This window comes from Rhincodon typus, chromosome 16 (genome assembly GCF_021869965.1).
Source record: "Rhincodon typus isolate 14 chromosome 16, sRhiTyp1.1, whole genome shotgun sequence".
In the NCBI taxonomy this organism is placed as follows: domain Eukaryota; kingdom Metazoa; phylum Chordata; class Chondrichthyes; order Orectolobiformes; family Rhincodontidae; genus Rhincodon; species Rhincodon typus.
In genome coordinates, this window is record NC_063347.1 from 13691463 (window position 1) to 13708415 (window position 16953).

Genomic DNA, 16953 nt, shown 5'->3' on the forward strand with positions numbered 1-16953 from the left:
AGTTTGCTGACTGACACTATTACTCTAGCTACATATAAGAAGAATTTCCATTTAGCTGTAATACCTAAGGATTGCGAGTGTGAATCACCACCTTACGTTGAAATATAAAAATAAAAAGGAGGAAAAGAAGAATGGCGATTTGTAGATCTAAGACTTTGATTTTTTCTTACAATCAGGCTCCATCCTTCCCTTGTAGCAATGGCATTTGAACTGCTCTTTCATGCTTTTCACAGCTTCAGAATGGAATTCTCCTCGGGCTTTTAGTGCAAATTTGGCGGAAGTAACAGTGGGGATAATGTCAAAGCTTTTGGGATCAAGAAGTAGGTAAACTTTGGATTCAGGGTTTTTCCGTACACATCGTCCGTTGTTATTGCACAGAATCCTGCTGCACAATATGGCAGCTGTAGTCGTGTTTATAATGTATATTCCAAGTTTCTTGTCAATGTAGTTCTTTAACGCCTTACAGCGATTCTGATAAAAAAGTACAAATATTTGCAAAGGGAGTGTAAGATTTGAGTCAAAGCATTTTCAAGAAAACATAGTAAACTTTACAATGGATCGAGGTGCGCAAATAACTTTGCGTCATGAATGAGCAGCTCCCAATGGATTGTCTTGCACAGATGTCAAATGTCGGGTTGATTCGATATAACTGATAATATATGATAGTATGATCACCAAATATTATTTCCAGCACACAGCCACATTTTACATGTCCTCATTTGAATATGTTCACATGTATTCCACGCTGTAGGGATTCTATGATCTATGATCTATTCTATTTGCATTAAATACTCACTTTGGTACGTGAAAGGTCATTATTCCCCCACAAAACCACTCCAGAGGCTCCCATAGCTGCACTCTCTCCAATGGTGTGTACCAAATCAATCTGGGAAAAATATGGAAAAAGATGTTAATTACAGATTGGAAACAGTAGGTACTTTGGATTGGTTTCAACTCATTAGAATATCAAAATATTTCTTTTGTTACTTTACTGACGAATTTATGTTCTGGACCATACCAAAACTCCCTCAAAAAAGATAAAGGAGATAGCCTAGATCCTGACTTTATCTTATTTAAAGACAAATGTAAGGTGCTGAATTCCAGATGTGATTTGATTGGTCAAACAACTAGGTTTTAAGCAAAACACACTTTATTCTTGCACCACAGTTAAAATAGAAATACACAAAGAATTGGCATAACTTTAATTATTAACTAAATAATATAGTATTAAACTACTATTCATCAACTGTTCAAACATAGCAGCATCCCATAAACACACCCATTCTAAAGTCAAATTCAGCGAAACAGATTTCCTTCACTTGCAATCTTCTCTAGTCCAGGAAAAGGAACACTGAAGGATTGAATCTAGCAGCAGTAACAGAACTCAAGTTTTCACAGCAGCAGAGAGAGAACTGTATCGAGCAGCTTCACTTGAAAACCCCAGCTTCAACAAAGGAAAGCACTGAAAACTAAAACCCTGGGTCTATGTGAACCTGGCGCCACCCATTCATGCTTCTTTTTCCTAATTTTTAGAAAGCAAAGCCATTTACTCTTCTTTCCATGGAGCAGACACCTCGACACCAGGTTTACAATACTTGTTTTCAAGAGAAACAAGACAGAAAAAAATCCCTTTTAAAGGCACATCTTGTCATATTCACAACAGCACACATGAACCATCCAAAACGGAGAAGCCTCTTTATTCTCACTAAAGGTGATCTTGAGCCAGCTGATGGACAATGTTTGAAAGCACCTCAAGGTTAATTGTTTCTATGTCTCAACACATCTCATGTTCAGGTTAGACTGATATTTTCACAGTGAGGAGATGTCTCAGTGTGAACTCCACACCCTATTTCTCCAACAGGCAGACAAATGATCATCTTGCCAAAACCCTCCCTTTCTGACTCCTTCACAATGTTTTCCCCTTCCCTTCCTTAGTTTTGTCCATTGCCACAAACTATTACCTATCAGAACATCAGCAATTACATCGCACTTGGTATCTGTGAACATTGTGTTGACTCATGTGCTCAGTACTTGTGAAAGAACTGGAAGATTTCATTGTATCTCCACATGTACTGACAGCTGAGCTGTACACTACACTCCTGGTCACTTCCAGAATGAAATATTGGAAGTGATGGAGAGTAGTGTTGAGGGGAGGAACAGGTGGAAACGATTTTCTCTGGTGTAAAATTTTCTGACATGTTAAATTACTGTTTCAATGCGTTGCTCAAAAGCACTGATTACTCCAACAAGACTGACTTATTCCCTTGTCTTTTAGGTTTTGTGTATAATATTAAGGTTACCTTAATATTTAAATACTTTTGTAGAGCTATGCTATATGGAGCATCTTGATGAAAGCGTGAAAGAGCTTACAGTTTGTTTTAAAGGGTAGCTGAATGACAATGGCAGACATAAGGCAATATTTTATCATTGGTATTTCACCCTGCCGGCAGAACCAGGATTGGGTGGCAGTACCACTGTCTTCCTTCCTGCCAAATCCTACTGACTACTAACACAATTTAAAGGGGTGGTATTAGGGATGGGAGACACATGATTGATCGAGGTGATGGAAGTAGGGAGTGGCGAATGTTGATGTTAACCCACCATCACTTAACAGTGCATAAGGTTGGAGTAGAAATGGCTCCTTCAGGAACAGGGAGGCTCTGATGCACAGTCACTATTGACTGAAGACTTGATATAGTTTATTTGTTCAGTCACTTGATATTACAGAATGAATACTGCTGAAAAAATACACTGCCAAGTGGTTTCGTCTTGCAGTAACCAGGACAGATGCAAGAACTCCAAATCTGATTTATTTATTTTTTGGCATTTGCTGTTGGTACCCTTCTATTGTTGACCATCTCACACACCATCATTACCTCCTTTATAATTATTTTATGTTAAGCACACCCTTGACAGAAATCAAATTAAGACCTTCTCTGAGATTGGGAGGAGTGTGCGGCAAATCAGTATCACTGTGAATTAGACTGAGAGAGTAGACCTGAATAAGAAGTGCAGCAGCATTGGGAGATAAAAACCTACTGCAGAAAGCCCCTTCAACGTGTTTCTATCTGTCAGAGCTGAAGTGTGATATTACAGGAAAACAGGTAGATGAGAGGTGGGCATTTGTCCTGTCTCTCTTTTGATTGGCCACTTAGTTTAAATCAGGAGATATTATTATAGCTGAAGAGTATAGTTAGGAAGCTCGTTTTTGAAAAATAAACAAAATTAGTTAATTAAATAGAACTGAGATGGCTGGGTAGATGATGTGTTGCAGCTGTAGTATATGGGAGCATGTGGACACCAGTGTGATCCATATTGACCTCATATGCAGCAAGTACTGGCTGCTCAAGGAACTTCAGCTCAGCGCTAATGAGCTGCAGACACTGTGATACAGTAGGAAAGTGGAGAGGTAGTGAACACTTTCAGGAGACAGTCACACACCTTAGACTAGTGGATATGACAGGGGCAGGGTGGATATAACTGTGATTGAGACAGGTATGGGATCCAGAATTTGGCTTTGGAGGAGCCACGGAGAATGGTCTTGTGCAATGAGGGAACAATCTGCATGGAGGTGGAATGATCTGTTTAAAGCTCCGTGGTACAGAGCACTATCCAAGTGGAGGATAAAAGAGAAATGTACCAGTAATAGGGGAAAGCACAGTAAGGGATGGATACTGTTCTCTGCAGCAAAGACAGAGTCTCTCAAAGGCTGTGTTGTCCGCATGGTGCCAAAGGTAAGTACATCTCTTCTGGGTTGGAAAGGAACTAGAGTAGGAGGGGCAGGATCCAGTTCTAGTGGTCCATGTAGGTACCAGTTACTAGAAATTAAATTCTGCTCAGAAATTATAAGAAATTTAAGACTAAATTAAAAAGTAGAACCACAAAGGTAATAATCTCTGGTTTACTACCTGAGCCATGTACAAATTGGTGTAGGGTAAATGAAGGTGTAGGGCTATGATAAACTAGCATGAAAGAGGAGTTGAGGCCTGGGGAAGATCAACCATGGTCATAGGGAATGTTGGGGCAGGCTTGAATGGTCCACTTCTATTTCCTGCGAGCTGTCCTCCAATCTGCAGGGGAAGGTGAGAGATGCTCTTTGCTCAGTCAGCTTCAGAACCCACTGTTGGCCTGATCAATGAGGTGCAGAGAATGTGAGCAACTGTAGGATCATTGATGCAGACAAGGGATGAATGATCTGTTTTAATTTGCCAAATGTCGCTTTACATCTCAACAAAGTTTCTTCTGAGATCACCATTAAAGGTATCTCCCATTGAGCATTTATGAAAGGCAGGTGAATACTGTGAGCGCATGGGATTGAATCCAACCATGTTAGATGGTGATTTTTGAACTCAATAAATCTGGAATTTGAAAAAAAGCTAGTCTAATGGTGACCATGTAACCATTTATGATTGTTGCAAAACCCCATCTGTTTCACTAATATCTTTTAAGGAAGGAAATCTAGCATCCTTACCTGGTCTGGTGAATAAATGTCTCCAAGCCCAAATAATGTGATTGACTCATTAATGCCTTAAGAAATCACCAAGAGAACGAATCAGTTCAAGGGCAAGCGGAACCAGGCACCAAATTCCAGCCTTGTCAGTAATGTACACATTCCATGTAAGAACAAAAAACATTGAAGCCAAAATGTGTGGAAATTTGACTATTGAGTGCAGTAGAAAGCAATTCTTATTGACAGGCCTGTATGTGTGATGGAGATGCATACAGACAACTGTCTTGGGTATTTCTTGACATTTCAGTCACTCTGTTCTTTGGTCTTTCTGAGCAAATAGATGTATAATACCGATGGCCAAGCAAAGACTGGGAGTGGAGTGGCGAACAAAAGGATACAAATCCCAACATGGGAAGAGACTATCCAGCTCTCAGGAGTGGAGGGAGGGTGAGTCATTGCAGATAGTGAGGCTAGAAGGCGAGGTAATCATCCTGGTAGTGGAAAATGGGCATACAGGGGATATGCAAACTAATGTGAGGCACCCATTCTGTGATGATGTTTAAGATGGTTGTGTTTGTGCTCCACTACAAGTCATCATCATCCCTGTGACCAGGCAGGAGCCAGAAGACTCTGGGGATGATGACACCGATGCCCAAGAGGATGCACTGTCATCTGTCTCAATAGCCGCCTCCTTCAGTTCTATTACACCCACATGGTCAATGATGAGCTTATCTGTAGATCTGATATCACAATCTAATAAGGACAGCATGGACATGCCCCAGCAGCTGAGGGGCTAACGGCTGGGTCTGCTATGCTCGAAAGACTGCTGAAGACAGTCAACATGATGGCACAGTGGTTAGCACTGCTGTCTCACAGCGTCAGGGACCCAAGTTTCATCCCAACCTTGGGTGACTGTCTGTGTGAAGTTTGCACTCTCTCCCTGTGTCTGCATGGGTTTCCTTTGGGTGCTCTGGTTTCCTCCCACAGTCCAAAGATGTGCAGGTTTGGTGGATTGGCCATGGGGAATGCAAGGTTATGGGGATAGGGTGGGGGGTGGGGCTGGGACTGGGTGGAATGCTCTTTGGAGGATTAGTGCTGACATGATGGGCTGAATGGTCTCGTTCCCATGTAGGGGTTCTATGACAAGGTCTCTGCTGAAGCCTATGCTCTGACCTCTGGCCATGACCACAAGAAGCCTGCAGTACATGGAGCAAAAGTTAAGGAAACATATTTTGAAGATACCAGTAGTCATATGCAGCTTTGTGTGGGTGATTAAAATGCCTGTGAAAGCCATGTCCCAGGAACATGAGTGCACAGCACTATTAATAGAGAAGGTGGAGAATGCCATGGGGAGGGAAGGAGCAGTCTGATCACTCGATCATGATGTGCTCAGATTTTCATTCCATTGCTGTAGCATGGCTACAGTGCAACATTGGCTAGGTGAGAGGGGAACAATATTGAGACCCAGATAGGGTTTCTTTACAGCACACACCCCAGGATTAGTGACATCTCCCCATCCTCTCCAACATTGACCTCATTACCTTCAGCAAGCGGGGCCAAGAGGGATACACCCACACCAGAATAGGAGACCTCACCTCCTTACCCATCGGTCCAGCCCACAGGACCCTATTCCTCTGGATGGCACCTGCTGCAGTCATCGAAGATACTGGGGTGCAACACTGAGCAGATTGCCTCCATATAGGCTGCTGATGTTGGGATTGCACCAAGACATAGTAGTAGGAAACAAAAACTTCAGAAATTATAGACAATAGGTGGCATACGTGTTTTATACATGTGCATCACATGTAAATAGTGCAGAATATATTGTTTTTGTCGTATTTATGTGCAAATAATCTTCATTAGTTTGGGACTACATTAGTAAGAGGACTCAATGTAATGACACACCCATTGTTGGCATCCATTGATAGTTACAGAGGAGGTAAGGAGATTGCCTTTATTGTGGAAGAATGATCATTGATTGCTCATGTGAGTTTTCAATTTCGTTGCCGAGAATATGTAGGACATGGTTTATTGATCCTCCTTTCTGCGCACATTGTCTGAAACTACTATGAACAGGAATAATTGAAATTCTTTTCATTCATGGGCTGTGGGCATCATTGCCTTGTCCAGCATTTATTGTCCATTTTTTAGTTGACATTGAGAAGGTGGTGATGATCTGACTTCTTCAACCGCTGCAGTCCACATGTTTTAGGTAGATCCACAATGCTATTAGGGAGGGAATTCCAGGATTTTGACCCAGTGAGAATGAAGGAACAGCGATATATTTCCAAGTCAGGATGGTCAGTGGCTTGGAGGGGAACTTGTGTGTTGTGTTGTTCCCATATATCTGCATCCCTTGTCCTTCAAGATGGTAGTGATGGATGGGTTTGGAAGGTGCTGTCTACAGACATTTCTGCATTGCATCTTGTATATGGTATGCATAACTGCTACTGAGCATCGGGGCTGGAGTGAATGATTGTTTATGGATTGTGGTGCCAATCAAGCAGGCTGTTTTGTTTGGATTGTGTCAAGCTTCTTGAGTGTTGTCGGAGATGCGCTCATGGAAGGCAAATGGGAAATGGTATAAGTTCTCTCAAAGCATGGTAAAGCTGGAGCAGCGTCTAATTTATTGGTCCTGGTGGGCTGATAGATGGATGTCCAAGTGAAGTACAGATGTCGTCGATACCAGTGTTCATCAGTGGGTGTGCACTGTCCTCCCCACACTATTTCAGGTGGCAGAGATTGCAAGTTAACAGTTGCCCTGAAAGGGAGAATGGCAAGGTTAGCTCTAATTCCCAGGAACGCAATGGAGCAACGGACATGTAGGTCTTTTACTCTTGGATGAGTCATGCATATAGTAAGTCGTCCTGGCATGCTCCTATATCTTACGGTCTTATGGTCTGTTATCCTGTGCACATCTCTTCATGACTCTGGCATCCATTAAAGAGTCATTCACATTAAATTGCTCCTCCTCAGGCTCATCCAATTGATCCTCAACTAAGGAGTGTTGCTCCTCCCTCTTATTCTGTTACTACCATTTCCTGTCCTTCATCACCAAGTTGTGCAGTGCACAGCACACTATGACTATTTATGATTCCCTCAGGGATCCTCCACATCAGTCAAAGCATTGGAAGCACAATTCCAGCAAGCCAATGGTGTACTCAGTGATGGTACAGTTGGAGTCACAAGCTTCATTGTACCTCTCTTTTGCTGAGCTCTGGGATGCTTCACTGGTGACATCAACCAGATCTCTGAAAGATAGTCAACACAGTGTGGAGCTGGAGGAACGCACCAGATCAAGCAGCATTACAGGAGCAGAAAGTCGACGTTTCAGGTCAGGAGAGATAGACCTTGTCACTCAGAATCCAGCCTGGAGCTTCTGCAGCTCCAGAAGACATGAGTTGTACAAAATGCATACATCATGACAGCTCCTGACAGACCTGCTTGACGTACAGACTAATTGGATGTTTAAAGAGTGAAAGCCTTTGCGATCCATAAATGACACTAACTGGTCCCAGGAAGCTCTACAGGCCACAAGTCAAGTGATGAGTCTTTCAGTCTCAGGAAATGAAAAATGGCCCTGAAGTCTAATGCCCTCGTCACCAAGTGTGTCCACATCAGTGGAGAACCTGATGCTGGAAGACAGTGTGGGTCAACTCTTTTATTGACTTGAGTGCCACATATGCCACTCATTGAGGCGTGGAAACCCTCATTGGCAGAAAATGTTGAGTGCTGCTGTCATCTTGAGGGATGGTATGGAGTTTCCACCAAACCCAGTTGTTATTGACCAGACCAAACCCCCTCAAAATATATTCAGAAGATAGTGTAGACCCCAACTTTTTCTTGAAGGTAAGTGTAAGCTGTTGCATTCCAGATATGATTCAATTGGTCAAATCACTCGATGTTTAATAAAACAGACTTTATTTTTACATTACAGTTAAAATGCAGACAAAATAAAATTAAAAGAAAAGAATCAGCTTAAATGCAATTCTATTGATATGTTAATAAAATAACAGATATATTAACTACTATTAATTAACTGTTCCAATATAGTAACATCCCATTAACACACCTTTGCAAAAGCAAGTTCAGTAAAATTGATTGTCTTGCACGCAATTCTCCAGTCCAGGAAGAAAACAAAAATGAAGAGAGATCTCTGAGACAGAGGCAGTAGCAGAGAGAGATGTACTGCAGCTTCCAAACCCAATTTCAAGACCCCAGCAACTGTTACTGAAAAACTAAAACTAAAAATCCTGGTTCTGTGGGAGCTTAAACCCACCCATTCAGGCTGCTTCTATTGTTCCAACTCTAAAAAAAAACCCAAGGCCTCAAAGCTGTTTACTTTATTGGATTCAAATAGACAATTCTGCACCTCTGTCTTAAAACCTCACTTAAAAAACAAGGACAAAATACACCTCTTAAAGCCATAGTATCTTCACATACATAATTGCAGGTCTGGCTGAACGATTCCACATACTGCGGCGACCTTTTCCCAGGATGACCTCAGTTATCTCTGCCATTGCCTCCAAAATCTGAAGGTAGTTAGCCAGAGTCTTGAGGATGCAGGAAAGTGCCAGTACCCATCTTCTACTCTCTTAAATGTTAACAAAATGAGGGCTAAATAGTCCCCCGTGGGGCCCCATAACAAAAATACAGACTAATGGTTAACAGAAACTTTTACAAGGAACATATCACTCGAAATAATGCTGCCTGGGGTGATGATATACCTCAGCCCCTGTGGTGTCCGATGGTCTCTAAAGGCCTGTACTGTGTCCATGAACACTGCATGATCCCGCTTCATGGACGCCCCCAACATGAATGTAACTGTGAAAGAGGGGCAATCAGTCAGGTACAAAGGCCCCTCCATGGCCCACTGGCTGGATCTGTTAATGGACACTTTGGCCAGACACAGCACCCATCTCCTGAGGTGATGTTCCTAGATGGCTTCATTCTGAACAGTCTCTGGCCTAGCACTTGAACAGTGAAAGCCCTCTCCTATTCCCAAAGTTATAAGAAGATTGGATCTATGAGACACTTGTTATTGTAGCAAATATAACTGTGTGAAAAAGACATGTGGTGATATGAGAACACGTTTGTCCATGGTTTCCATCTTTAGAACTAATGAACAGTGGGTTTGTCAATCTTTCCATTGTTCACACACATATCTTCATTGACTCAGCAGTGCCGTCCTCCCACTTCAATCTGCAATTCTAGGTTCTGCACATACAGTGAATTTGAATAAATAGATTATGTAACCTTCCAAACCTGATCTGCCACTTTCCTTCTGTCATCTTCATGCAAGCCCGCATCAGCTTTGACCTGGCCAACATGTAGTTCATATGCCTGCTGATGGCACTACTCAGAACTTGGTTGTGGCATGAGACTCTCAGGAGAACAGCAGAAGCACTTTACAATGCCATCAAAGTATCCATGATGAGGTCAGACTATCTACCAACTCATAGAAGTCCCAGAGTAGTGGCTAACCAAAATGAAGAAGGATCTTCTAGTAAGTCACTGAACACATTGACAGACTTCATCAGGAACCTGCAGAAGTGAAGTCAAGGCATTGGATGGAGTGCGCAAACCTCCAAAAACCCATCTACCAAACCCTTCAAACACCACCTGCTGCATATAGCACAGTCTACAGATAACAGGTTACACTTATCAGTTATCTCAGAAGCTGTTGAACAGACATAGAAGCAAACCCAAAGCCTAGAAAGGACTGCATAATAATAACACATACTTAGCTGGTCTATAGTACAAAAGTATTCAAGATAGGCATTTGATTACCTTTATCGCCAGTGAGACAATATATCTCTGTTTGGTCCCACCAACAATATGAAGAAAGCCCAAATAGAAACAAAAACAGCTGAAATTGGGACTAAAATTTGAGTTGTGCAATCCATGGTACTAGCATTGCAAATTATTTCGTTGAATGCTGTTTCCACTTATTTTTGGAACAATATCTTGCTTACCTCACTCAGGAAGTCAAGTGTTTTTATATATGCATATTTGGAGTAAGCCAAAACAGGCAGAGCACCTCTGACTGGATCAAGGGCAGCAACACGGAGAGCCTCCTTAATCCGGTAGTGAACAAACTTTTGGACATAACTTGAGGATTTTAGCTTCTCAGGGATGTAGATACTGGGATATAGGCATCGTGATGCCTTCCAGAGCCATGCTAACTGGTTATTTCTAGGGATATCTTCTTCCTTGCAATGACCTGAGTAATTGGGCTGTGCCTTCTTCTTAACATAATTATAGCAGTCTGGATATTTATAAAAGCCCCAGCAAGCCTGTGGTCTCAGAATATGTCCTAGTTTTAGTGTTTTCGTCATAAAATTCTTTGCAGCACCTTCATATTCCTTTTTGGCAATCAGGAGAAGCTCACTTTCAGTTAAGTGGGGGTATTTTCTTTTTGCTAATTCTTCAGAATTTTTCCTGTAGATATCCATTTTACCCCAGTTACGGACCCAAAGTGGTCGCCACTCTTCCCAATCTATTACCACGGAAGACCACGGAAGTTTGGATCCATCAAGTTGGTCATGTTGTCACCTACTACTTGGAGGTGGTTGCACAAACTGGCATTCTGGACAAGGCCACCATTCACTGGAGTGCCCTCAGCGGTATAGAATGGATAAAGCCCCAACTTGATTTTGTAAAATATGGTCATCTTCTTCCCCATAAAGATCTCATTTTCATTTGCAACAATATCAAAAGCATTCAGCTTCAAATCAACATTAAATTTAGATTTGCAGCGTGCAGTAGGTGTGTTCCAAATCACAGTAAATGGCTTATTGTAGATCATTGGTGAGGCCGATACTGGCTTAACTCCTTTTGCCCAGATGGGAAGATAGATATGGAGATAAAATAAGGTGCATGTAAGTAGTGAAAGATCTGGTAACATGATTCTGCCTCTCTCTTCAGCAGCTAGTCAAGCTTTCTCAATTAGATTGTTCTGTAAGATTCAAACCAAAAAGATTAATTTGGAAACAAAAGAAATTCCATACCAAATAATTAACCACTTTAGATCCATTGTATAATAGTCAGATCTACAACAGTCTGAGGATTGATCCCTATTCTATACCACATTATCTCAGCTAGAATAGCATTCGTGGTGCTATACATGACCTAACCTAGGATTTTTAAAAAGTGCATGCACAGGATATGGTCATCGCTGGCTGAGCCAGCATTTATTGCCTGACCCTAGTTGCCCTTGAGAAAGTGGTGGCAAGCTATCTTCTTAAACCACGGCAATCCATTTAATGTGAATAGACCGACAATGGTGTTCAAGAGGGAATCCCAGGATTTTGACCTGGTGACACTGAGGAATGGCGATATAGTTCCAAGTATGGGTTCTGAGTGCTTTGAGGGGGCAATTGCTGTTGGTGGCGTACCCATGTATCTGGTCCTTCTGCATGGTAGTGGTTGTGGACTTGGATGGTGTTGTGGAAAAAGCATTGGTGAATTTCTGCAATGCAGCTTTGATATAGTACTTACTACTGTTCCTGATTGATGTGGTGGAGGGACTGAATGTTTGTGGATGTGATGCCATCAAGTGGGCTGCTCTGTGTTGTTGGAGCTGCACTCATCCAGGCAAGTGGGGAGAATCCATCAGACTCCTGACTTGTGAGGATAATGGACAGGCTTTGGGGAGTTGGGAGGTGAGTCACTCGCTGCAAGATTCTTAACCTATACCTGCTTTTTTACCCACAGTACTTATTGACGAGTCATGTTTAGTTTTTGAATAGTGATAACCCCCAGAATGTTGATAGTGGAGGAAATCAGTGACGATGATGGCATTGAATGTCAAGGGGTAAGGAGACCAAAACTACCACACAATACTCCAGATGCAGTCTAAACACTGCAATAAGATGTTGTGACTTCTGAACTCAAATCCTTTTACAATGAAGGCCAACTATTTTTCTTCCTAATGTTTGCTGCACCCCACCTACTTTCATTGACTGGTGTGCAAGAACTCCAGGTTCCCTTGCACATCCACATTTCCCAATATATTACCATTCAAATATTAGTCCGCCTTTCTGTTTTCACACCAAAGTGTATAACTTCACATTTATCCACATTATAGTGCGGACGATCGTCTCATCCTACCACTAATTGAGACCCTGAGGTTAAAAATGAATGCCCACTTAAGGGCCTTATCCATAACCACTGTTATTCACTCAGTGGTGGGACAGGAACTCGCCACATGGGAAACCCATAAAGCAAACCCTGTTGTGGCTCAAAGTGGAGGTCTCTCATTCAAAAAACACTTAGTCCCTGATCAAGGGACTGCATCGATTGTTAGAAGTTCAAAATATTACACAGCAGTTGCACAAAAATAACCTACAGCTCATGCCACACAGCAATATTATTTACTCCATTTCATTTATTTAATAGAGGATAGATCATTTTGTTTCCCTAAAGGAGGATACACATTTGACAGCGAATGTCACTTTCAGGGCTGGAAATCAGCTGCAGAAGAATTTTCTGTTGTTAGTAATGACAGAGTAACATTAATTTGCATTATTTATCCTCCGACACTGGACCTTAGTAAGTCCTGTATACATAAAATGAACAGCTTTGTTAGGACTGATGGAGCTCAATTTCGGAAGTCAAATAGCTCACAATATGGTTTATAACTGATGGTGATGTGAACAACACATTCTCCCTTCCCCCAACAAGTTTTGCTGAGACATGTTTTCCTGGCAGCTGGTCTCTTTAAACGGTCATAAAGACACCATAACGATGCAACAATGATTTTCCGCCCTTTCTCTTTGAATGCTTTGTTTGATTTTTTGCTGAGAGCAAGAAATTGATGGCACTCAGTTTACTTCCACACAGTGAAAGCACTGTTTCTGTGTCAACTCATTCAGAATCTTCTACAATTTTAAAAACTTCTTTAAATTTACCCCTCAGCTTTCATCTTCCAAGGAAAAAGAAACTTATTCTACACATCCTTTCCTGTTTGGTATAATATTATATTTCTGTAATCTTTGTAATCCTTGTTTTTTTTTAATATTCTCATTCCCAAAACAGTTACTTTATAATGTGGTGACCAGAACTGTACATAGTTCAGAGCAGGTGTGCACTAAAGAATGTTCGATACATATTAATACAACAATTATTTTTCAATTCTATCCCTCTGGAAGTAAACTTTGGTGTTTGGCTTTCATGTTTATGAAATTATTTTAGTGGCTTGTGCAGTTGTACTCCCATATCTCTTTTTGCTCCTCTACCCCATTTAGATTCTTATTTCCCAAGTAATATCTGACATTCATATCTTCGTAGGGCCACACACTCCTCCTTCTGCCACTCTCTGTATTCACTCTTTACGCCTGCTTTCAGTCTTGAAACCAGGTAGTTACCAATTCTCTACTTCTGCCCATTTAAAATTTCACTCCCTTTACCACTGATGCACAGTGAGAGCTCGGTAAACTGTACACTACATGCTTTGTAGAACCTATCAAATCTCCTTCGATGCAACTTTCAAACCTACAATCTGATCATTGGGAAGGACATGGACACCTGAGCACCATATAGACATGCCCTTGCAAGTCATGCACCATCTTAACAAAATTGCCATTCCCTCATTATTGGTGGGTCAAAATCTTGGAACTCACTTCCTAACTTCCTAAACCTCCCTTCCTATACCCCGATCGTGGGTATACTCACACACATGGACTGCAGTGATTCAAGAACGTAGCTCACCACCACCTTCTCAAGGGCAATTAGATTTGCGCAATAAATGCTGGCCTTCCCAGTGAGGCTTGTTTCATGGAACAATGAAGAAAACTTGTTCCCAGACTCAGCATGCCTTAATTGTAAATATATTGTACAAAACTTTATTGGAGGCTTTCTGGAAGTCAGCTTCCAACCCATCAACCATCGATAAAGATAAGGGCAGTCGATGCATAGGAACACTGAATACTTGCCTCTCCAAACCACAAAACATTCTGACTTGGAACTATAATCGCTGCTCTTTCGCTGTTGCTGGATCAAAATCCCTAATGGCTCACCAATTAGGGATGGAAAACAAATGCTGGCATTCTCACCAAAGCCCAAGTCCCAGGAAAGAATAAAACACATTGGTTAATTTTCTGACCCACATCTTTAAGTATCACTTTTCTGCAGCCTGTTAATACACCTTCTTTAATGGTACTCTGACGAAAAACAATTGCTGATTCTTGTTGCAGATGAGCCAAATGACTTTTCTTTCATTTACTGTTAATAAGTAATCTGATTATATTAAGAACCCAAAAATAACTGATTCATTAAATCTATTGTTTTAGACAGACCTAACAAAATGTCATTAAATTTTGTAAAAAGATTGAGCATCAAAAGTGTTTCACATGCAGCTAACATGCACCTACTTACTCACTGCTGCCAATGTTGGTGCTTCTGTGTTTCCCTGGTAGAAAGACTGGAAGAAAGAACAAGTTTACATTTATATATTGCCTCATATCATCCCGAGGATGTCCCAAGGCACTTTGAAGCCAATGTCTGCTTTATTTTGGGAAACCTGTTGATCCTTGCAGGACAGTTGACGTCAGAGTGGCTTTGTTGTTCTACACCATTGAACACCAATAGGTTCACACTTACATTTTGAGATAACTGTTTTCACGAGCTGATGGATCTCCTGCTTTATGTTGGATCTTAAAACCCACTTCTTGACAAAACCTTTAGTCATCTGCCTTTATATTTCTTTCTTTACCACTATGTAGATTAATTTGTCTGTTCTGTGAAGTTGCCTTGTGATGTTTTACCATATGAAGAGTAGAAGAGTATTGATAGCATTTGTAATCAACAGCTATACAATGTGGTAGAGCTGATGAAAATCACTTAAAAAGTAAAAATACTGACGCATGAAAGGCAGGTTAAGTAAACTGAGGCTCATGAAATAGTCTTGGTGTCAAGTTCATTAAAATTTGTTAAGGACAGAAAATAGAAATTCATGATGAACAGCTGTTTTACAAAACAGAAAATGGTAGACAGAGGCATTCTTCATGGTTTAGTGGTAGGACTATTATTCAGATTTATAAAATATTTATACAAAATATCTATACATATGACGGCCTACTCCTGCTCCTCGTTCTTATGTTCTTATTACCTCTTCCCATTCCTTCCCCCAAAATACAACACCTCAAACCTCCCTTTATTAAATTTCATGTAACAGCAGTGTGAGGTGTTGCAGATTGGGAGAAGGGATGGAAAGAGACAATATGGACTTCATAACAGTTTTAAAGATTGCGTAGAAACAGAGGGACCTTGGGATATGTATCCACAAGTCATTAAAAGAGGAAGGACATATTGAGTGGTTAGCAAAAACAGTTGGGGTCTCAGGCTTAATAACTAAAAGCAGGAAGTTAGGATGAAACTTCAGAAGGCTTTGCTTTGGTTATCAGAGAATTGTGTCCAGTTATGGTCAGTACTTCAGGAAAGATCTGATGGGTTTTTGTCAGAGGAGATTTACCAGAATGCTTCAAGTGATGAGGAAATTTAGCTACAAGATGACGTTGGAGAAGCTGATGATTTTTCTATAGAACAAAAGAAATTGAAGGGGGATTTGATGGAGATGTTTTAGATTATGAAAGTTTACATCAGGCAACGCAAAGCTGTTACCATTAACTGATAGCACAAGTATAAAGGGATAGAGAGTCAAAGTTTAATGCTGGAAGTGGAGACCATCAACAATTTTGATAGGAAATTGGGCACTTTGGGAAAATTAATGCAAGACCAGGAGAATAGGGAGGAATGGGACAGTTTGAATTGTTCTACAGGGTGCCAGTATGGACCCAATGGGCTGAATGGCTTCTTCCTGTGCTGTAATGATGTTACAACTGTATGAATTCTAACATATATGTATATATACATTTATCTTGCTCCAGTACTGAAAGGCTGTGTAACACTGTTTCTAGGCAGGCATGACTGTGATAGAGTCATAGTGTCAGACGGCATGGAAACAGACTGTTCAGTTTAAATAAAAAAATGAAAGAACTGTGGATGCTGTAAATCAGGATCAAAAACAAAGTTGCTGGAAAAGATCAACAGATCTGGTAGCATCTGTGAAGGAAAAAACAGAGTTAACGTTTTGGGTCCGGTGACTTAGGTAGTTCTGAGGAAGGGTCACTGGACCTGAAACGTTAGCTCTATTTTTATCTTCACAGATGCTGCCAGACCTGCTGAGCTTTTCCAGCAATGTTGTTTTTGTTCAGTCTAACTCCTCCATGCCTATCAGGTTTCTCAAACTTAAACTAGTCCCACTTGCCTGTGTTTAGCCCATTTCCCTCTAAACCTTTATTATTCATTACCTAGCCAAATGTCTTTTAAATGTTGTAATTGTACCTGCATCTATCACTTCCTCTGGCAGTTCATTCCACATACAAACCACCCTCTGTGTAAAAATGTTGCCCCTCAGGTCCCTTTTAAATCTATTTCCTCTTATTTTGAACCTATGCCCTCTAGTTTTGAACTTCCCTACCCTGGGGAGAAGACCTCTGCCG

The 16953-nt window shown here is 41.1% G+C and overlaps 1 protein-coding gene across 1 annotated transcript; it reads right to left on the bottom strand.

Annotated features, from left to right (window-relative positions):
• Positions 1 to 147: 147 nt before the first annotated feature.
• On the bottom strand, positions 148 to 11375 carry LOC109935966 (hyaluronidase-1-like). The gene is given in 4 exon segments (XM_020534582.2): positions 148 to 471; positions 797 to 886; positions 10426 to 10959; positions 10962 to 11375. Coding segments are annotated over 4 exon segments (1344 nt in total). The 5' UTR covers positions 11358 to 11375.
• Positions 11376 to 16953: the final 5578 nt, after the last annotated feature.